The 23,092-nt window shown below is 44.9% G+C and overlaps 1 protein-coding gene across 1 annotated transcript in view; it reads right to left on the bottom strand.

Annotated features, from left to right (window-relative positions):
- Positions 1–23,092, bottom strand: part of EIF3E (eukaryotic translation initiation factor 3 subunit E) — a 174,322-nt gene that overhangs the window by 103,339 nt on the left and 47,891 nt on the right. Inside the window, exons 6-7 of the mRNA XM_033934790.1 lie at positions 16,038–16,163; positions 3,033–3,157 (exon numbers count right to left, since the gene is read on the bottom strand). Coding sequence (XP_033790681.1) covers positions 3,033–3,157; positions 16,038–16,163 — 251 coding nt within the window. The remainder of the gene's footprint in view (positions 1–3,032; positions 3,158–16,037; positions 16,164–23,092) is intronic.

Here is a 23,092-nt window from a genome sequence, read left to right as displayed (position 1 = left end):
GGGGAGCATATACCAACATGCATAAATGTTCAAATTTGCAATTTGGAGAACCCCCACCCCGATTCACCTCACGGGCTGTAACAGCCTTACTATGATCTGTGCTGGCAATGTGCTGCAGCCTGCCTTAGCTTCCTAAGGTATCTGGAAAAGGCGAAGAAATCACTGCCTCATCCAGAATGAATCTCCAAAGCTGAATCTTTTGACTGCCAGTCAGACTCTATGTCTGACTGAACCCCACACCTGCACAGACCAACAGATGTGCAAAACCAAAAAGTGGAAGATGAAAATGCAGCCGGCATCCTGTGAGACACCGCTGACCCCCTGACACCTTGCGCTCAAAGTCCTGCCAAGCAGTAGGTGAATAATGCTAATCGGAGACAGCCCCGAGCTCCAAAAATGCTTCTGCAGACTCGATAACAGGTACCACAAGAAATCTGCCTGTCAGCTGCAGACCACCGGCTGCTTCTTCTTCATGCAGGTACAGCTGAACCCACAAACAGGGAAGCTTCAAGAACAGAAAAACCAAAGAAAATGTAAAAAATAGCGCAAATAAAATAAAGAGCAAAGCAAAACAGAAACACTCCTTCCAACTCGTGTGCAGAAGGGAAAAACTGCAGGTAGCAGTAGAGCAGAAGAGAGCTACTGAAAAAATCCGGAGTGGATTCCTTCTGCAAAGGCTCGCGGCCATGGGGAGATTACCCGCTTGTCCAGAATAACACACCTTTTGCACTGGAAACACTACTTCACCAAACATCTTAAAGTCCACAATTTTTTTTGTGTGTGTGTGTGTTTGTGGGGGGTTGGAATCAGAATTTTTAACTGATAAGCATGAAAGAAAATGTATTTCCCGTCCCTAAATTTTATCAAACATTTGCATGGAGAAATATTTTCATGGATCAAACTTTTTTTTTTTTTTTTAGGATGATATATACTTGGAAGAATGGCTATGGGTTAATCAACTGTAATATAAAAGCATAGTGCAAATTACTAGAAGAGACTAACTATGGAGGTGACTGTTCTAATGCACACTAGAAAACATTTAAGATATGAGTAGAAACCAGCTATTGAAAGTATTTATAAAATTATAACAATTTAAAATCAGGAAGACTCTGCCAGTCCTAAGATTAACCATAATGGGCAGGTCACAAACAATTTGATAGGCAAAGTGAACTGAAACACTGTGCATGCTCAATTGTTTAAATACCAACTTTCTATGCTGCATAAGTTAAATAGTGACAGACTGAAAAACTATCAAACCATGCATTAACTATTTCTTTTCCATATGAAAAGTATAGGCTAAAAATGTTTTTAATATTATTCCAATGCTAAAATATATTTATATCAGGCCACTATGGCAACCCACATTGGCACACCATGTCAATTTGTGTTTCATTCTACAGAGATATTGATTTTAAAAATAAGCTTATCTAGTATAAAATCAAATAAGTACAGTATTAACAATAACCTAAAAAAGCTATCTTCAAATTTATTCCATGATGCCCAGCACAACAAACATAATAGTAAATGCCAAAATCTCAATGTATAATTTGGTAATACAATACTCAGAGCTACCAACCAGGTACTTCTATTTCCATGTATGTCTTTCCAATACAATGTTAAATCATCCCCAACGGATATACCAGTGGTGGTCGGAAGAGGACAAAAATCAATCCTACAAGTATAATTAATACTTCCAAGGACTGCAGACAAACAATTATGAAAATCACACCACATGAATAAAGGAAATGTCAATACACAGCTGTCTGGTATAATTTGAGGAAGTTACTACAGAAATACTGTATTAAAACTCATGGTCTGTTCTGACAAACGACTCACATATCAGCATTCAGTGCACTTTATATATAATCAGCTGCAGCTAATCAAGGCCTTGTCCACTGCCTGGAGGCAAAAGGATATGCTAAACATTCAAAAGCATACAGGCTTTTTAGTTCTAAAACTGCAGATGCCCTTCATTCAAGGGATTGACTTATTTTTGGAGTCACTCATCCTACAATTATTGGATTCTTTACAAGCGACATGTACTCCTCTCAAGCTGCAATAAAATAAGGGCTCTCACATGTCTAACAGGATCAAAATAGGCCCTGAAGATATGTTTGAATACTTAAATTTGAGGGCACATTTTCAACATGTCCACTTGGAATATATCTAATGAACCTGTGTGTTGAGCACTATACATCAATACAGAATTTAAAACTTTTTGCTGAATGATGGTTTACCAAACAAAACAGATACACTCTGAGGAAAAACAGGAGGTGCCAACATCTCAGCAACATCTGTGAAAACACATGGTTCTGAAAAGAACTTTCAGCCTAATTAACATTCCTTCTAAAAAATAAAATATCGCACTGCAATTCTTTCAAGGAGCAGCCACAAACTCCTCCCCCATCCCCCTTTACTAAGTCGCAGCCCAGAGCGCTAAATGTGCTTAGTAGAAGAGGGCCATTATGTTCAGTCTGATACTGAGGTCTGTACAATTCCTAACCACAATAATGAAATACCTTTGTTAGCTTTAAACAAACTCAAGTTATTTGCCATTTTCAATAAAGGAGAAATCTTCTCTATCCTTCAAGATGTTTTTTCTTTTTCATGATTTATTGAAATTCTCCCAGCAGATAAGAATTTTATCTGGATGGCAGATAAGCATACACACAAAAAAATTAGCCTTTAACACAATACTTTGCACAGCTAGTGTATACCTTCCCTTATTTTGGGATTCTAACAGTTACTTTATTTCTTCCCATGTTAAAGAAATGCTGTCAGTGCTTCAGGGTTCAATTAGCAGGTAGTTCTCTAAACATACCAGAAAAACACTTGGGTAAGAATGTCTGTACATAAAACAAAAATAAACACTTAGCCAAGAAATGAAGACCAGACATATAATAACTAAACAAAATGAGTCTATAAAGTAAAAGATATGCCATCCAAAAGATTATTAAAAAGTATTTTAATACCTCAGATCTACTTTAAAAGCTTCTTTTAAGACAAGCATTTTATGGCAAAAATGCACTTACTGTGGCTGATAAAGGAAAAGATCAATGATGTTGTCTCTGCCTTTAGGGTGGTTGAAGAACACAAACAGAGACCAGTGGATTAGCCATGTTCTTTGCTGAAGAGATTGTAAAGGGGAACTGACAGACTGGACAAAACAAAAAGCATATTATAATTTTATAAAGAGGGTCAGAGGAAAAATAAGCAATATCTAAATACAAGGCAATAAAAACAATAAGCTAAACTATTGCACAATAATAATGCAGAAGTGGTAGCTGACAAATTTCCTAGAAGAACTATTTACCACATGTAAAATTCATGAACTACTGGTATATTTGTGGAAAGTTTTCCTTAACATTTCTAGAACTTTGTATCAGAATAGAAGAAACGAACTGTGGAGAGGGGCACAGACTTCCTAGATTACCATATACAGTGGTACCTCGGTTTACGAGTGCACCGGTTTGCGAGTGTTTTGCAAGACGAGCAAAACATTTGCAAACTTGGTGCCTCGTAAACCGAGCGCACCTCGAATTGAGAGCACCCCCCCCCCCCGCCGCCATCGGGCACCCCCCCGCCGCGACCTGAGGTCCCTCCAACCCACCCGAACCCTCTTCTTACTTTGATGTAGCCTCCGCACCTGCACCAGCATGTCCTGTGCTGTGCATGTCCAGCATGTGCGCATGCTCAAGGCCTGAAAGTTCACGTCCAACGTGAACTCTCAGGCCTTGAGCATGCTCAAGGCCCAGCACCGGAGGCAAATTTCGGGCACTGGCACAGCACAGCACAGGACATGCTGGTGCAGGTGCGGAGGCTACATCAAAGTAAGAAGAGGGTTCGGGTGGGTTGGGGGAACCTTAGGTCGCGGTGGGGGGGTGCCCGATGGCGGCGGAGGGATGCTGGATCGCGGGGGGAGGGAGGGTGCCGGTTCTCGGGGGGGCCTTCAGGGGGAGCAATGCCGATTCTCATGGGGGGGGGAGCAGCGCTGCTGGCCTCGGGGGGAGGGTGGGAACCTATCAAAGCGAGTTTCCATTATTTCCTATGGGGAAACTCGCTTTGATAAACGAGCATTTTGGATTACGAGCATGCTCCTGGAACGGATTATGCTCGTAATCCAAGGTACCACTGTATACTCAAATATAAACACATTTTTGGGCCATTTTTGGGCCAAAAAAAGGCCCAAAAATGGGAGTCTCAGTTTATATTCGAGCCAACTCTCATCCCGCCCCCACTGCGGGCCTCCTGTACTGCCCTGGTGATCCAGTGGTATGGGGAGGTGGAACTGCCGTCAATCCCTCCCTCCTTCCTGGCAACTTTGCTTGTGCAACTAGCTAACCAGCACGCCCTCTCCCCATCCATCCTGGTTGCCCTGCAGGACTACCTTAGGTCCCTGGTGGTCCAGCGGTAAGGCGGGGCAGGAGTGATCCCTCTAAGCTCCTGCCCAGCAGTCTCCACAGTAAAAAAAAAAAAAGGCTGCAGAGAGATCCCATTTGAAGGTTGCCATGGGAACTCACTAATGGGCCTATAATTCCCAACCTCCTCCTTACTTCCACTCTTATGCGGAGGACCATATTCGCCCTTCTCCAGTTCTTCAACACCAAGCCAGACTCTAAGGAAGCACTGAAAAGATGAGATAATTGAGCCACCGGAACCTTTCCGAGGTCCTTGAGTACCCTCAGATGTATCCCATCAGGCCCTATCACTGTCTAATTTTAATTTAGCTAGCTCTTCACAAACAGTCTTCTGAGAATCTCTCCTGTTCTACCATACATCCATTCCCATTTGTGTTCATTTTTTACGGTCCTACCCCCAATCTTTCATCTGTGAACACAGAACAGAAGGAGAAATTAGGTTCTTACCTGCTAATTTTCTTTCTGTTAGCTTGTAGACTGGTATAGTCCTTACAAATGGGTTAAATGCCTCACTGCTACCAGCAGGTGGAGACTGAGCAGAAACTTGTATATCAGGCTAGAATCTGCCCAGCAACTCAGTCTGCCGAATAGCCAAGCAGAACCTAGGAAAGACTCCAGCTGAAAACATATAACACACTCCAAACAGGAATGGAAAAACCAACAAATACTTATAAACTACTGTTGGAACATGTGTAGAACTTAACCTGGTATAGAAAACATCCCCACAGCTCACCAGCTAAGCTAGCTGAACCATAGCTGCTGTTCTTACTTCTCCCCGGCTCTAGAAAAATTCTAGAACCCACAGAAAAAACAAAATCTGCATGCGAGCAAAACAAAAACCTGCAATCAACACAGAAAGACAGACAGGGTTGTGGACTATACCAGTCTACAAGCTAACAGAAGGAAAATTAGCAGGTAAGAACTTAATTTATCCTTCTGTATCGCTTCGTAGACTGGTATAGTCCTTACGAATGGGATGTACCAAAGCAGTACTCATTGAGGGTGGGACCCCTGAAGGTCCGACACCAGAACACGTTCACTGAATACCGCGTCCCGACGTGCTTGAACATCCACACGCTAGTGTCTTACAAAGGAATGCAGAGAAGACTAAACTGCAGCCTTGCAAATATCCACTGGAGGCACCAGAGAAGATTCAGCCCAAGAAGCTGCCTGACCCCTAGTGGAATGGCCTTAAGAAATTCTGGAACAGGCTTCTTCTTCAGAAGCTAAGCGGAAGCAATAGTCTCCTTGATCCAGCACGCAATAGTAGCCTTAGAAGCGCCATCCCCCTTAAGAGGACCCGCTAGAAGGACAAAGAGATGATCCAAGTTACACTGCCTATACACTAATGCTAGGAGCCTAAGGGATAAAATGGGAGAGCTGGAAGTCTTAGCCAGCAAAAAGGGCCTAGACATAATTGGAGTCACAGAAACATGGTGGACCGATGAGAATGAATGGGATGTGGCTTTGCCAGGGTTCAAACTCTACAGGAGAGATAGGCCACACAAAAAGGGTGGAGGAATAGCGCTATATATAAAGGGAATTATGATGCCATGAGGAAAATGGTGGGAAAGAAACTCAACAACACCGCAAGGAAGATGGAGTCTGTATAAAAAGCCTGGACCCTACTTAAGGACACGGTGCACGAAGCACAGACCCTGTGCGTCTCCAAGTTCAGGAAAGGGTGCAAGAAGAATAGAACTAAAAACCCAGTGTGGATAACAAATGCAGTGAAAAAGGCGATAAATGACAAGAAGGCATCTTTCAAAAAATGGAAAAAGGATCGAGCAGAGGACAACCAAAAGGAACATAAAAAACACCAAAAGGAGTGTCACCGAGTGGTTAGGAAAGCAAAAAAAGAATATGAAGAGAGACTGGCGGGGGAAGCAACAAACTTCAAATCATTCTTCAGGTACGTCAAGGGGAAGCAACCGGCAAGGGAGGAAGTGGGACCCTTGGATGATGGAGACAGAAAGGGAGTGGTAAAAGAGGAAAAGGAGATAGCTGACAGGTTAAACGAGTTCTTCACGTCAGTCTTCACGAGAGAGGACACAACCAACATTCCGGAACCCGAGGAGATCGTAAAAGGAGATCAGGATGAAAATCTGGTCCAACTAGAGGTGAGCAAAGTGGATGTCCTTGGACAGATAGACAGGCTAAAGAGCGACAAATCGCCAGGTCCGGACGGCATTCACCCAAGGGTACTCAAGGAACTAAGGAACGAAATAGCTGAGCCACTTCGACAAATATGCAACCTATCCTTAAAAACTGGAGAGATTCCGGAAGACTGGAAAATAGCAAATATCACGCCCATCTTCAAGAAAGGCTCAAGGGGAGACCCAGGAAACTACAGGCTGGTGAGCTTGACCTCGGTCCCGGGAAAGATGATGGAAGCGCTGATTAAAGACTGCATCTGGGAACACATCGAAAACACTGGGAAGCTAAAGCCGAGCCAGCATGGCTTCTGCAAGGGCAGGTCATGCCTCACTAACTTATTATACTTCTTTGAGGGGTAAGCAGCCAGGTGGATAAAGGGGAATCTATAGACATCATTTACCTTGACTTCCAAAAAGCCTTCGACAAGGTACCACATGAAAGACTGCTAAGGAAGCTATGGAACCACGGGGTGCAAGGGGAGGTCTACCGATGGATCAAAAACTGGTTGGCGGACAGGAAACAGAGGGTTGGAGTAAAGGGCCATTACTCAGACTGGCAATGGGTCACGAGCGGAGTTCCGCAGGGGTCGGTGCTGGGACCGCTCCTGTTCAATATATTTATCAACGACCTGGAGGCAGGAACAAAATGTGAGGTTATTAAATTTGCGGATGACACTAAATTATACAGCAGGGTCAAAACCATGGAGGACTGCAAAGATCTCCAAAAAGATCTGACAACGCTGGAAGAGTGGGCCAAAAAGTGGCAAATGAGCTTCAACATAGGAAAATGCAAGGTCATGCATGTAGGGAAAAAGAACCCGATGTTCACTTACAAAATGGGGGGATCACCGCTAGGGGTGAGTAACCTTGAAAGAGACCTGGGAGTGATGGTAGACACATCATTGAAGGCGTCAGCGCAGTGCGCCACAGCCTCAAGGAAGGCGAACAGAATGTTGGGCATCATTAAGAAGGGTATCACGACCAGGACGAAGGAAGTAATCCTGCCACTGTATCGTGCAATTGTGCGCCTGCACCTGGAGTACTGTGTCCAGTACTGGTCGCCGTACCTCAAGAAGGACATGGCAATACTTGAGAGAGTCCAGAGAAGAGCAACTAAGCTAATAAAGGGTATGGAAGACCCTCATATACTGACAGACTGAAGAAGTTGGGGCTTTTCTCCCTGGAAAAGCGGAGACTTAGAGGAGACATGATAGAAACCTTCAAGATCATGAAGGGCATAGAAAGAGTGGACAGGGACAGATTTTTCAAATTACGGGGAACCACAAGCACAAGGGGCCACTCGGAGAAATTGAAAGGGGAAAGGTTTAGAACAAATGCTAGGAAGTTCTTTTTCACTCAGAGGGTGGTGGATACATGGAACGCGCTACCGGAGGATGTGATAAGCAGAAGCACACTACAGGGCTTCAAAGAGGGTCTGGACAGGTACCTGGAGGACAAAGGGATTGAGGGGTACAGATAGGAGTAGAGGTAGGTAATAGGGATAGAATTAGAGGCAGTTACAAAATTAGTCATGGACACTGTTCAGGCAATTAGGCCTGATGGGCCGCCGCGGGAGCGGACCGCTGGGCAGGATGGAACTCTGGTCTGACTCAGCGGAGGCAACTTCTTATGTTCTTATGTTCCTGATCTCCTGGGTCCTCTGCACATAAGAATGAAGTACCCAACTGACATCCAACTTTCACAGCTGTCTCTATACCATTTGAAAAGAGGGCAAATATCTAATTATTCACTTCTAGAATTGGATACTTCTTAAATTTAATAAAAATATTATGGAACAAGTGTCAAACCTTAAGAAAGGCAGACATATTGAGCATTGGAAAATAAAGCACAGTTACTTACCGTAACAGGTGTTATCCTGGGACAGCAGGCATATACTCTCACATGTGGGTGACGTCATCTACGGAGCCCCGATGTGGACAGCTTTTTCAAGCAAACTTGATTGAAAATTTAAAGTTTGCTCTGCTGCTCCACGCATGCGTGCCTTCCTGCTCCACTAGAGGGCGCATCTCTCCCTCGTGGTCTCCAGTTCACTTAACCAGCAAAGAAGCCAACCTCGGGGAGGCGGGCGGGTTGTGAGAATATATGCCTGCTGTCCCTGGATAACACCTATTACGGTAAGTAACTGTGCTTTATCCTAGGACAAGCAGGCATGATATTCTCACATGTGGGTTACCTCCAAGCTAATTGAAAAGGGATGGAGGGAAGTTGGCAATTTAGGCGAATAGATTACGCAATACCGATTGGCCAAAACGGCCATCGCTCCTGGACAATGTATCCAGGCAGTAGTGGGAGGTGAAAGTATGAACCGAAGACCACGTGGCAGCCTTGCAGATTTCCTCAATGGGTGTGGATAGGAGGAAAGCTACGGAGGCTGCCATCGCTCGGACTTTATGTCCCGTTACTCGACCATGCAGTGCGAGACCAGCCTGAGCGTAGCAAAAAGAAATACAAGCAGCCAACCAGTTGGACAAGGTGCGCTTGGAAACTGGGCGACCCAGCCGATTAGGGTCGAAGGACAAAAACAATTGTGGGGTTGTCCGATGAGACTGAGTGCGTTGGAGGTAAAAGGCCAACGCTCTCTTACAGTCAAGCGTGTGTAGCGCCGTCTCTCCGGGATGAGAGTGGGGCTTGGGGAAAAATACTGGCAAGACGATGGACTGGTTGAGATGAAAATCAGACACCACTTTAGGCAAGAACTTAGGGTTAGTGCGGAGGACCACCTTGTCATGATGGAATACAGTGAAAGGGGGGTCCGCCACCAGCGCCTGTAGCTCGCTAACTCGTCAGGCGGAAGTGAGTGCGAGCAGGAAGATCACCTTCCAAGTGAGGAATTTCAGATGGCATTTGTCTAATGGCTCGAAAGGGGGTTTCATGAGTTGAGCCAGGACCACATTAAGATCCCAAACCACCGGGGGAGGTTTGAGAGGAGGGTGGACATTCAGAAGACCTTTCATGAAACGAGAAACTAGGGGGTGGAGTGAAAGGGCTTTTCCTTCCAGGGTTTGATGGGAGGCAGCAATTGCACTAAGATGTACCCGAATGGAGTTGGTCTTCAGGCCGGAGTGAGAAAGATGGAGCAAATACTCCAGGACCAAGGGGACCGGGACCGACACCGGGTCCTGGTCGTGCGAGGAGCACCAGGACGAGAATCTGGTCCACTTTTGGGAATAGCAGGTTCTAGTCGAGGCCTTCCTCGAGGCTTCCAGTATTTCCTTGACTGATTGCGACACAGGGAAAGAAGTCAGGGGGAGAGAAACCAAGCATTCAGATGAAGAGACTGAAGATTTGGATGCAACAGCGAACCCTGGCTCTGTGATAGCAGAGAGGGAAACAGAGGCAGAGGCAGTGGATCTCTGGTACTGAGTTGAAGTAGAAGGGAAAACCAAGGTTGACGTGGCCACCGAGGAGCAATCAAGATCATAGTGGCTCGCACCGGTTTGAGATGGACCAGCGTCCGCAGAATCATAGGAAAAGGCGGAAACGCGTATAGAAACTTTCCCTCCCAATCTAGGAGGAAGGCGTCGGCCTCGAGACGTTCCGGGGAGTACACCCGGGAGCAGAATTGAGGGAGTTTGTGGTTGAGGGGGGAGGCGAACAGATCTATCTGAGAAGTCCCCCACTTCTCGAACACCTGTCGTAAGGTTTGAGCGTGCAGCGACCACTCGTGTGGCTGGAGGAGGCGGCTGAGTCTGTCTGCCAGGCAGTTTCGCTCTCCTTGTATGTACACCGCTCGAAGGAAGATGTTGTTGGAGATTGCCCACTTCCAGAGACGCAGGGCTTCCTGACAGAGGGCCCGAGACCCCGTCCCTCCTTGTTTGTTTACGTAGTACATTACTACCTGGTTGTCGGTTCGGACGAGAACCACCCGGTCGTGGAGCAGATGTTGAAAAGCCACAGCGGCGAGATAGATGGCCCGAAGCTCCAGCACGTTGATGTGGCAGCGGCGGTCCTCTGTTGACCACATCCCCTAAGTGCGTAGGCCATCCAAGTGAGCTCCCCAAGCGTACTCCGACGAATCCGTGGTGAGTACCTTGCTGTGTGGGGGGGGCGAGAAAAAGTAAACCTTTGGATAGATTTGAAGAGTCGGCCCACCAGAGGAGCGATCGTTGCAAGGAAGGAGTCACTGTCACGGGACGGTCGATTGGGTCCCGGTCTCGACGCCATTGGGAGGCCAGGGTCCATTGAGGAATCCTCAGGTGGAGACGGGCGAAGGGTATGACGTGGACGGTGGAGGCCATGTGGCTCAGAAGAGTCATCATCTGCCGAGCTGATACCGAAGTCAGCAGCGAAATCCTTCGACTCAGACTTACTAACGCCTCTTGACGTGGAGGGGGAAGGAAGGAGCGGAGTCGGACCGTATCCAGCACAGCCCCGATGAACTGTAAGGACTGAGAGGGGCGCAGCTGGGATTTTAGGAAGTTTACCTCGAACCCCAGACCTTGAAGGTAAATAATAGTCTGTTGGGTCGCTGAGATAACCCCCTCCCTGGACGGGGCTTTGATCAGCCAGTCGTCCAGGTAGGGGAATACCTGGAGGCCCTGCACGCGTAAGGCAGCTGCGACCACCACGAGGCACTTCGTGAAGACTCGGGGTGACGACGCCAGGCCGAAGGGGAGGACTCGGTATTGTAGGTGTAGGTCCCCCACCTGAAAGCGCAGGTACTTGCGGTGAGCGGGGTGCACTGGAACATGTGTATAGGCTTCCTTCAGATCGAGGGAGCAGAGCCAATCGCCCTCATCGATGAGAGGGTAGAGAATCGGTAGGGAAAGCATGCGGAACTTTTCCCGCACCAGAAATTTGTTGAGTCGCCTCAAATCTAGGATTGGACGCAGGTCTCCCGTCTTCTTCGATACCAGGAAGTAACGGGAGTAGAACCCCTTCCCCCGCTGGTCGGGGTGGACCACCTCCACTGCCCATAGGCGAAGCAGTCCTCGAGCTTCTGAGAGAAGGAGGGGTAACTGAGTTCGGTTGGGAGGGCACGCCAGAAATTTTTTACAGCCGGGTGGCATGAAAAAGTAGCCGGGTGGGCTGGGACATGGAAATTTGGTGGTGGGGAAAATTAAGGGCTCCTTTTACTAAGCTGCAATAGCATTTTTAGCGCGTGCAGAATTGACGCTCTACACAGCTAGAACTAACACCAGCTCAATGTTGGCGTTAGCGTCCTGGATGTGCGGCAATTCTGCGCGAGCTAAGCGCGCGGTAAAACTGCTATCGCAGCTTAGTAAAAGGAGCCCTAAATGTGTACTATTTGTATTAGTTAATTATTATTAGTTATTTTCCAATGCTCAATATGACTGCTTTTCTTAAGGTTTGATACTTGTTCCATAATATTTATATTAAATTTAAGAAGTATCCAATTCTAGAAGTGAATAATTAGATATTTGCCCTCTTTCAAATGGTATAGAGCAGCGTCTCTCAAACTTTTTTAACTCCGGAACACTAAACGGAGCAAATGTTTTTTGTGGCACAATAAATGCAGCAAATGTTTTTCATGGCTGGAAAAAATTTCTGGGGAGAACACTATTGCCGTTAGTTTTCAAGGTCCAATCACGTCAAAGAATGATGCTTATCTGGGCAGTTGTATAATAAAAAGAATGGATAAGATAACATGAGAAGTGAAATTGTCATGAATCAGAGGGATACATACCCTGTAGGTCCTAAAATCAGGCTTGTAAACTATGAAGGCAGTGGTGTACCTAGCATATGTGACACCCGAGACCCATCGTATTTTGACACCCCCCCCCCCGTCTGTATGAAAAACATGATTTTTAGTAACAATCCACACATCACACAAGAGTGTACCTAGGAAAAAGCAGCATCTTTCATACTGCACTGAGCAGTACAACATCAATACACCCATTGTAAAACTAAACAAGCCAGACTAGTACAGATCAATCCTACACAGTCAATCCTAGCTGAAAACTATTACTATTTATTATTTATATAGCGCTACCAGATGTATGCAGCATTGTACATTAAACATAAGAGACAGTCCCTGCTCATACTAAGGGCATTGGTATACAAAGCTTTCCAGTTTTCACCCATTTATCTCATTTCAATAACTGTATTTGATGTCTCATATTTCTTGCAATTAATTACCTTGGGACATTTTTCACCCACCTGCAGCAAATTTAGTTTAAAGTCCTCTTCAGTACATTCTATTACTAGAGACACTTCATCCCGACTATATCATGCAATAACTTCCAATATAGAACATTGACCGGTCAAGTTTAGCAGCCAAATTGGGTTGCGTAAATAGCAGGCCTATCTTTGGCTACTATTAACTTAATCAAGTCAGTATTACTGGCCAATTAACGCTGTTCAAAAAAACCCCACAGATAAATTTAATGTTAGTAACCAAAAATGGCCTAGCACTGGCAATCCACCGAAAACGCTCACCACAGAAGTTTGCTGACCTGCATTCCGCGGCCTGAGTATCGCGCCTCCAATGTATTTATTTGTGATTGTCTTATTGAAATAATTGCAATAAAAATTGTAAAAATATGCAGTGTGAAAGGTATATACAAAGCAGGTCTGGAGATAATGTGCATGGAGAATAGATTTGCATTGCAGAGAGAAAACAGAGCATGTGACAGGAGAAGGGAAAAATGAGCATCAGAATGGGAACACAAGAAGATTTTCACCGCTCCGCTGTACTTCCCTCCTCTTTTCCTCGATCTGTCACTACTTCCCCATCCCCTCATCTCAGACCGTCTTTTCCTGCCTCTCCTGATCCCTGAAATTTATTTTCTGCATTCTTATTGAGACTACTCATGCACAAAGCTCCCTAAAGAACAGAATTATAAACATTCAAATAATATTTATAAAACTACTTTCATAGACCAAGTGATTCACATTTCAATAAATTTGCCACAAAATTGTCACAGTTTCTTAACTACTGTCGTGGAATCTACTCTCGAGCTACTGTGGGAAATTAGGAGTTATGTCTATGAGCTTCTAAGGAAAGTAGCTTAGCTAAACACAAAACAGAGAATCACTACAAATTTACCTTGGAAAGAACCACTTTCCTACAGGAGCTTTAGTATAATTAGCTTAACAAATATAGCGGTCTGGGTTTGGAACAGATTTATTTTCAAAGGATAATTAAATTCAGCAAGTCTTCAGGATCTATTTGATATAGGGGCCTTGGCAGGCCAAAGCCGCAGTAGCAAGAAAATTCTCTCTGAATAAGGTTTCTTATATTATTAAATTCATATTTCTTTAATTTTATTTCTGTTTAAAGGCAGGCAATATTGAAAGCTTTACACCTACTTATTTTAAGTACCACAGAAGTGTCACATGATGCTATGCAGACTACAAGCAGCTTGAACTAGCACTATCCATTACATGCAAATTAAGAATAAATAAAAGGGATAGATTAAAAAGGAATGTGCATGCAACGACTTTTAAGGGTTGAAAAGGTCTTTGAAATTAAACTGAAGAGGAACAGAGCAAAGAAATAAGGCAATATTTTACAGAATATGAATCCTCCTACTTCAATTCTTCCCTACTCCAAGATACAAGTTTATTCCTTCCATTCATTACATATCATTGGAGTTAATGGGAGGGGGGGTGGGGGGTTGGATTTTGAATATAACTGTAGTTAGTGAATTTTTTTATTTTTATTACTGTACACTGTTTCAGGATACTACAAGAAGTATTATTTCAAAACAAAGAAATAAATAAAACAAACACTTATTCAAAGCAAACATTTTGGGAATGTTCTTTTATTTAAATACTTACCTTTGGAGAAAACATTATCACTTTCATCTAAGTGGGGAAATTATCAAAGTACATTGGAACCTTGGTTTGTGAGCATAATTCGTTCCTGAAGCATTGTCGTAAACCAAAGTGCTCGTATATCAAAGCAACTTTCCCCATAGGAGTGAATGGAAATGTGAGCGATTCGTTACACATCCCAAACCAATCCCCCCCCCTAATCCCCTCCCACCTCAAGGACACTGGCGCGCTTCCACCCCATATCACATCCCAAAACGGGTCCTACCCCCAACGTCACTGGCGCGCTTCCACCCCACACCTGGGAACCAGCTTCGCCCACCTCAACCCCAAGAACTGGCATCAGCCCCCTCCCCCCCCCCCACCCAAACCCTTACTGCGATCGGGCACCGGCAAGCAGCACCAACCCACAGGACGTGCCGGTGCCGAAAGAGCCTGCCACTGATCTCTGCTGGGCATTGAGCATCTGTGAATGCTCAAAGTCTTCTGGCTCCCGCTCTTTCCAAGATTCTAATGAGATTCTCAGTTTCTCCGATAATCTTATTAGAATCTTGGAGAGAGTGGGAGCCAGAAGGCCTTGAGCATGTGCAGATGCTCAAGGCCCAGCAGAGATCAGCGGCAGGCTCTTTTGGCACTGGCATGTACTGTGGGATGGTGCTGCATGCAGGTGCCCGATCGCAGTAAGGGTTCGGGCAGACGGGCGATGCTGGTTCTCGGGGGTGGGGGCTCACATATCGAGTCAACACTCGGTTTGCGAGGCAAGATTTGCAAGAGTGTTTTGCTCGTCTTGCAAAACACTCGCAAACCGCATAACTCGTAAACCAAGGTTTGACTGTATAGTGAAAAGTAGGTTTTATCATACCTTGATTTATCACAAGAACCACCAACATGCAGCATCTCAGTACTGCAGGTTGCCAACTCCCATTGTAATGTTATAATGCTACTTATGAGACACCTTGTAAGCAGCGTTAGTCCATTGGCCTGGGAGAATGAGGTTGTCAAGCTGTGGCTTCCGGCCTATCTCTTAAAGTGCCCAGCACTTGTAAAAATGTGTCTATTACCTCCCTCAAGAAAAAATCCCTGTTGTGCACGTCCCCCCTCCCCCAATACTGAACCTAATGACAGTAACCTCGAAAGTATGTTCTCTTACCCAGAAACCCTACCCCCACACCTTAAATCTTCCCTGGTGCCTATTGGCTGGCAGAAACTTTTCCCCCTCACTGACAAGGTGACCCAAAACGGCAACAGCGACCCCTGGTGGTAGTTTCATGGTACTTCTGTTAGGGGGGTCATATTTTTATATAAGGGTTCTATCTGGTGCACATCACAAGCCACAATATGGTAATGAGCTTTTACATGAATTTCCATGTTTTACATCTCATTACTATGAAATCTATGGTACTTAAATCATGCATAAGGGCAAAACATGCTTGAAAGGACACTAACATAGGATAAGGGGCAAATAATGCAGGTTATTACCCTAATACAGCCTGTTAATTTTAACCTTATTTGTGAATAAAGAAAAAGTCTCACTTAAAATATGAGACTCATACAAGAATATGCAGTAAATTCTGGAAACAATGAAAAAAAAAAAAAACCAAACCATTCCAAGAAGCATAACAAAACACAAAAATAACCAGGCGGCTCAGATTTAAAAACTATTCCTACTAAGCAAATGTTGAGAATTGTTCTTGACAGAACTTACATTATTATCTATTGTTTCTCTCAGCCTTGTAAGATCCTCCATAGCTGCATCCCAGTTCTGCATTAGAATTTCAGAAGCAAGCTTTCCCCAGAGAGAGCTCAGAGCATTTCGATCTGTCGATGGAACCTGTTTTTAAACAAGCAAAAGTAAATGGAGGATGTACAGACCAATATTAACACTGGATTAAAGAATCTGCAAGTAGTGGGCAAAGACAATGACAACACTGAATTTGAAAGTTCTTAAAATTTTTACTGATTTGCATTAACGAACTGGAAGCTACCTCAAACTGTAGCCATGTCCTCCAAGAAACGGACTGCTCCAAATATAATAACCCATATTATGCTAATAAAGGGTAATGGCATAAAGGGACTGTGCTGGGTGTCTTTATTGTATCAAAAATTATACCAGAACTCTGGCATCTGAGATCTATACTTTTGAGTTGAATGACAAAATTATAAGCAGCATCAAAAATACAAAAGAAAGGTTAAGATTTAAGTAACAGACCCCTCCCTCCCCTCTCCCTTTTTTTTTTTTTTACAAAACCCATAGTGTGGTTTTTAGCACCGGCTGCAGTGATAACAGCTCCGACACTCATAGAATTCTATGTGTCGGAGCTGTTACTGCCAGAGCTAAAAACTGCCAGAGCTAAAAACCGAGCTACGTTTTTGTAAAAAGGGGGAGAATTAAGCTAAACATTTAAACCCAGCTCTCCCGTGTCTTCCACATCAATTTCTTAACCCTCGAAAAGACATTTGTTTGATCAAGTATTTGGATCTCAAGTTATTATATGCCCACCTCAACTGAATACATCAAAAGTTTATAAAGACAGAAAGGTACACTTCTCCCTCCTTATTTGCGGTTTCTGCACTCGCAGTTTCACTTATACGCAAATTTTCAGATGCTGACTCCGCCCCAAAAAATTACATCATGAGTAAAGTTCCTTTTCTTTTACTGTACCGATAAAAAAGTTTAGTGCTTATCAACATTCACTCTGAAAATCGCTGCTTCCATGCTTTCTCCCACAAAAATCACTGCTTAAAATCTTTCACCATCAAAATCACTGCTTCCCAGATTCCCAGCGTGCACAGATTAAATGCTGCTTCCCAACATCCATATAGAGAAATGCTGCTTCCCGGCATGCATGGAGAAAATCGCTATTACCCTGAAAATCACTGGGGATTGCTGGGAATCGCTGCTTGCCTGCTACAAGCCCTAAAACAGGGGTGTCCAACCTTTTGGCTTCCCTGGGTCGCATTGGCTGAAAAAAATGTTTCTGGGGCCGCACAAATGTGCAAACGCTGCAGCAAGACAGAGGAGGGAGACGGCAACACGGTAAACACCTGGGGGCAGTAGAGGAAAACACTGCATCGCCCTCGACTGGGGGCCGCAAAAAATACTTCACGGGGCCGCAGGTTGGACACCCCTTCCCTAAAATCACTGGGATATTGCCTCTCCTTCAGGCTTTTTTCAAAAAAACCACGAATAACAGTTGAAAAGTTATTCGCGGTTTCAATAATAAAAACGATGGCGTTTACACAAAACTGCGAACAACAAAGTTATTTGCGGTTTTTCCGTATTCGTGGCTATGTTCCGCCCGGATCCACCGCGAATACGGAAGGAGACGGGTATAGTGAGAATTTCCAATTTTCCATTTCTTATCATCATTAAACTGTTAACTGCCATTCTCATAAATATTCCAGGTTTCGCCTTTTGTCACTACAGCAAATCCTTTGGCTGAAAGCAAGTTTTGTATGTCATGGAATGTGCGTCTGTCCACAATTTTATTTGCAAATTTTGATGATCAACTTTGATTGGCATTTGACCTTGTGGATTCATCATGTATTTATTCTGTTGACAGAAATAATATTAGACAGAACAAATTACTAGAAGTGCTGTGCACTCTAGATGTTCCCTAGAAGCTAATTTCTCCCAGCAAAAGAGAAAGAATCCTGAATCTACTTGAAAAGTAACTGAAAATGTTAGATGTTGTGGGTTTTCCACTGAAGGCCATGAGGGTATTTATATTAAAGACTCAAATTTTAAAAACCTCTTTTTATCACCACCATTTGAAGCTCGGTTTTTACTGGTTAAACAGTTAAATGAAAGCCCTGTTACAGCAAGAATTCATACTAAAATAATCAGTTGAGGCTGACTCTTTCCAAAATGCCATTTTTCTTCAGACAGTTTCATCGATGGTACTACAAGCCAACAGAGCTCTGGGGTCAACCAGCCTTAATTTATACAACCACTGAACTCTACCAGGTCATTCACGGTGTCAGATTCTAATCTGCAATCATACAAAGGTTCTTTCATAGTTTGTTTCTCCAGCTATCACTTTAAATTAAACTTCACCTAACAAATGTGCAATACATAGGTCTGTCAGCAAGAGCAAGAAATAAACCTATTCTTAACTAGCTATGGATCTTTTTTTCTTATGAAAAACAAGCCATAAAAAGAGAAGCACAAATAGTGTTTGCAACATATTAGGCATGTGCTTGGAAAAACTCTCATCTTTCCATTTGTCATTTCAATGAATTTCATTTTCCAAGTTATTTCATTCTGTCATTAATTTCTTTTCTATTAAAAGCAAAAGAAAAGGCAATTTTTATTTTCAATCTAATCTAACTTTAAGTTTATATGCCACATTCCTGGTCCAAAGGACCACCCAATGTGCTTTATAAAAGTCTAAAGAATTTCCAATCAATTTTTAACTAACTTCTGGATTTTCTAGCTACTGCTATACACGTTAAACTTAGAGAGAACAGAAGAGGCAAAAAGACCTCAAGTCAACAAGAGTGCAGCAAAAGTGGCACAAAAAGTAGCACGGATTCCCCTACAGCAGTGGCTCGCAAACCTTCCGGCCAGCGGCGCACTAAATACAGTGCCCAGGCCGGAAGGTACCCAGAAGTGCACGGAAGTCCATCTGGCCGCAACCCGCTTCGGTGGAGGGATCCGAGAGGTGCGGGGAGAGGAGGAGAGACGCCAGCCAGGAGTAGAGTCATCTGCGCCGGCTGGCTTCCTACTGGACGTGCCTCTCACGGCGAGAGGCACATCCTGCAGGCAGTCAACCGGTGTGGACGACTCTCCTCCTCGCCAGTGTGTCGCAGCACACCTGAAATCTCACGGCGCACAGTTTGCGATACATTGCCCTAGCAGTGTAACTAGAAAGGCAAGAGGGCCAGAGTGGAATGAAAACTCTAAAGCAGAGGAAGGGGACAAAACAGCACAAACAGCGATAGGAACAGTTCAAGGCACTATGATAAGGCACCAAGAACAATGACCTGAACTGCTATTTTGTTGGCTCCACAAGAGGGAATTATCTTCAAAAACTATTATCTCTAACAGAACTGTTAAATTCTTCTTAATGCACTACAGCAAGGTTTGCCAACCTTTTTCAAGCACAAAGTGCACCTACATTTTCAAAAATATTGTGCACGACACCAACATCCATGGTCAAAAGAAAAGCTAGGGAAACAATGAACACCCAACCAGCTGCTGGAGAGTCAATGGGTGCGGCAGACATAGTGGTTCTGTGTACAGTGCATATGCAGCACAAACTACAGCCCAGCTACCTGAGCCCTTCATTCTGCTATTTAACTCCCAAACTCTAGGGCTCATGCTGTATCTAAGGAGGGTGACGCCAGATAAAGCACAGTTACTTGTAAAACTTTAGAAAGTTTGCGACTGCCGCACTGCGCATGCACAAGTGCCTTCCCGCCCAACGTAGGGCGCGCCTCCTCAGTTCAGACAGCTAGCTAAGAAGCCAACCAGGGGAGGTGGGTGGGTCGTGAAAATATCTGCCTGCTGTCCCTGGATAACACCTGTTACGGTAAGTAACTGTGCTTTATTCCAGGACAAGCAAGCAGCATATTCTCACATGTGGGTGACCTCCAATCTAACCAGAATGGGATGGTGGAAATGTTGACAATTTAGGAGAATAAATTTTGTAAAACTGCCTGGCCAAAATGGCCATCCCGTCTGGAAAAAGAATACTGACAATAATGATTATGTTTTAATTTCCTTGCTGATCAAGTTACTCTCCCATGATGTGGACTAGAGGTTTTATAATTAGGAATTTTATTTCCTTTTGTCTGAAGTTAGAGAGAAGGTTTACAGGTCAGCCATAGGCCACTGCTTTGAGAAGAGAAGTGTGGCTGGGAGGAGAGAGCTGGCCAGAGGAGGCAGAACACTCGTGGGAGGGAGGGAGGGAGGACTACAAGGGTTATGTTGGAACGCAGAAAAGAGGAGGAGGGTCACATTGGGACAGGAAGGGAGGAAGAGAGGGTGTGTTGGGACACAGAAGAAAGGGAGGGAGCACAAACTTCAGACAAAGGATGGAAGAAAGGAAAAAAGGAGGGAGTATGAACTTGGGACATAGGATGAAAGAATGGAGGAAGTAAAGGAAAGAGATGCTGAGGTGGGGAGCGAATAGAAAGGGAGAATTGTTGGGCATAGGTGTCTGAGTGAAGGAAAGAAATAATGCACTTGGGGAAATGAAGAAAGAGGTGAATTGTTGGGCATAGGGAGGGAGAGAGAAATATTGGACATGGTGGTGGGAGAGGCATAAGGTACAAATGCATGTGAAAGAGAGATGAGAGAGAAATGTTGGATGTGGTGGTGGTGGAGAGTGAACAGTGGGACGGATGAAGAACAAATTTAAGTATCTTTTCTTTCTTTTTAAACTACAGTAATTTATTTTGAGGACTGTTTCTTTAATGTTTTTATAATCTGTGTACTGTACAGGATCCAAGTTACATACAAATTCAACTTAAGAACGATTTAAAAAACAGAACTCATTCTTAGTAGCTTCATTGCAAGCCACCTAGTCCTAATATTTTTGGAAAGCATTGTTTACTCTCTCCAAGTTGACCACTCTGTTGCAAATCATAATTGCAAAAAGACCTCCAAATCTTTTGGCAATGTCAATCTCATATGCTGACAAAGGAGTATTTAAGGTCCACTTCTGGTTGTAGCAAGGTATTGAGAGCAGAGAGCCATGTTCTGATTTGGAACTAAGCATAATGCAGTGGCAAATTATCTGGGGTACAACTAATTAAGTCTGAAAGCATACTGGTCAGGAAAACTGTGTATTAAATAGTGCTGTTGGAGTAAGGGAAGGGGACTAGATTATAGACAGGTTATAAAGCACAGTTACTTACCATAACAGGTGTTATCCAGGGACAGCAGGCATATATTCTCACATGTGGGTGACGTCATCTACGGAGCCCCGATGCGGAAGCATTTTCAAGCAAACTTGATTGAAGATTTAAGTTTGCTCTGCTGCTCCACGCATGCGTGCCTTCCTGCTCCACTAGGGGGCGCATCCCCTCGTGGTCTCCAGTTCACTTAACTAGCAAAGAAGCCAACCTCGGGGAGGTGGGCGGGTTGTGAGAATATATGCCTGCTGTCCCTGGATAATACCTGCTACGGTAAGTAACTGTGCTTTATCCCAGGACAAGCAGGCATGATATTCTCACATGTGGGTGACCTCCAAGCTAACTGAAGCGGGATGGAGGGAAGTTGGCAATTTAAGCAAATAGATTTCGCAAAACCGATTGGCCGAACCGGCCATCGCTCCTGGACAGTGAGTCCAGACAGTAATGGGAGGTGAAAGTATGAACCGAAGACCACGTGGCAGCCTTGCAAATTTCCTCAATAGGTGTGGACCTGAGGAACGCTACGGAGGCTGCCATCGCTCGGACCTTGTGTCCCGTTACTCGACCATGCAGTGCGAGACCAGTCTGAGCGTAGCAGAAGGAGATGCAATCGGCCAACCAGTTGGACAAGGTGCGCTTGGAGACTGGGTGACCTAACCGGTTTGGGTCGAAGGACAAAAACAATTGTGGGACTTTCCGGTGTGGTTGAGTGCGTTGGAGGTAGAAGGCCAACGCTCTCTTACAGTCAAGAGTGTGGAGCGCCACCTCTCCGGGATGAGAGTGGGGCTTGGGAAAAAACACAGGTAAGACAATGGCCTGATTGAGATGAAAATCAGACACTACTTTAGGCAAGAACTTTGGATGAGTGCGGAGTACCACCTTGTCGTGATGGAATACCATGAAGGGTAGGTCCGCCACTAGAGCTTGTAGCTCACTAACCCGCCGAGCGGAAGTGAGCGCAAGCAGGAAAATCACCTTCCAAGTGAGGAATTTTGGATGGCATTTGTCTAGGGGCTCAAATGGGGGTTTTCATTAGTTGAGCCAGAACCACGTTAAGGTCCCAAACCACCGGAGGAGGTTTGAGAGGAGGGTGGACATTCAGAAGACCCTTCATGAAGCGAGAGACTAGGGGGTGGAGCGAGAGGGCTTTCCCTTCCAGGGGCTGATAGAAGGCTGCAATTGCACTGAGGTGTACTCGAATGGAGTTGGTCTTTAGGCCGGAGTGAGATAATTGAAGTAAATAGTCAAGGACCAGGGGGACGGGGACCGACACCGGGTCCTGGCTGTGAGAGGAGCACCAGGCTGAGAATCTGGTCCACTTTTGGGAGTAGCAGGTTCTCGTTGAGGTCTTTCTAGAGGCCTCCAATATCTCCTTGACTGATTGAGACACGGGGAGAGAAGTCAGGGGGAAAGAAACCAAGCATTCAGATGAAGAGATTGAAGATTGGGATGTAACAGCGAACCCTGACCCTGTGATAGTAGAGAGGGAAACCGAGGCAGAGGCAGTGGATCTCTGACACTGAGTTGAAGTAGAAGGGAAAACCAAGGCTGGCGCTGTCAGCGAGGAGCAATCAGGATCAGGATGGCTTGTACTGTTTTCAGGTGGACGAGCATCCGCAGGATCAGAGGAAACGGTGGGAATGCGTACAGGAACCTTCCCTCCCAGTCGAGGAGGAAGGCGTCGGCCTCGAGCCGGTCCGGGGAGTACATCCGGGAGCAGAAGAGAGGCAGTTTGTGATTGTGGGGGGATGCGAACAGATCTATTTGAGGTGTCCCCCACTGTTTGAACACCTGTCGTAGGGTTTGAGAGTGCAGTGACCACTCGTGTGGCTGGAGGAGGAGGCTGAGTCTGTCCGCCAGACAGTTTTGTTCTCCTTGTATGTACACCGCTCGAAGGAA

Source organism: Geotrypetes seraphini, chromosome 2 (genome assembly GCF_902459505.1).
Source record: "Geotrypetes seraphini chromosome 2, aGeoSer1.1, whole genome shotgun sequence".
NCBI lineage: Eukaryota > Metazoa > Chordata > Amphibia > Gymnophiona > Dermophiidae > Geotrypetes > Geotrypetes seraphini.
The sequence above is the reverse complement of the archived record's forward strand: the minus strand, read 5'-3'. Positions and strand labels throughout refer to the sequence as shown.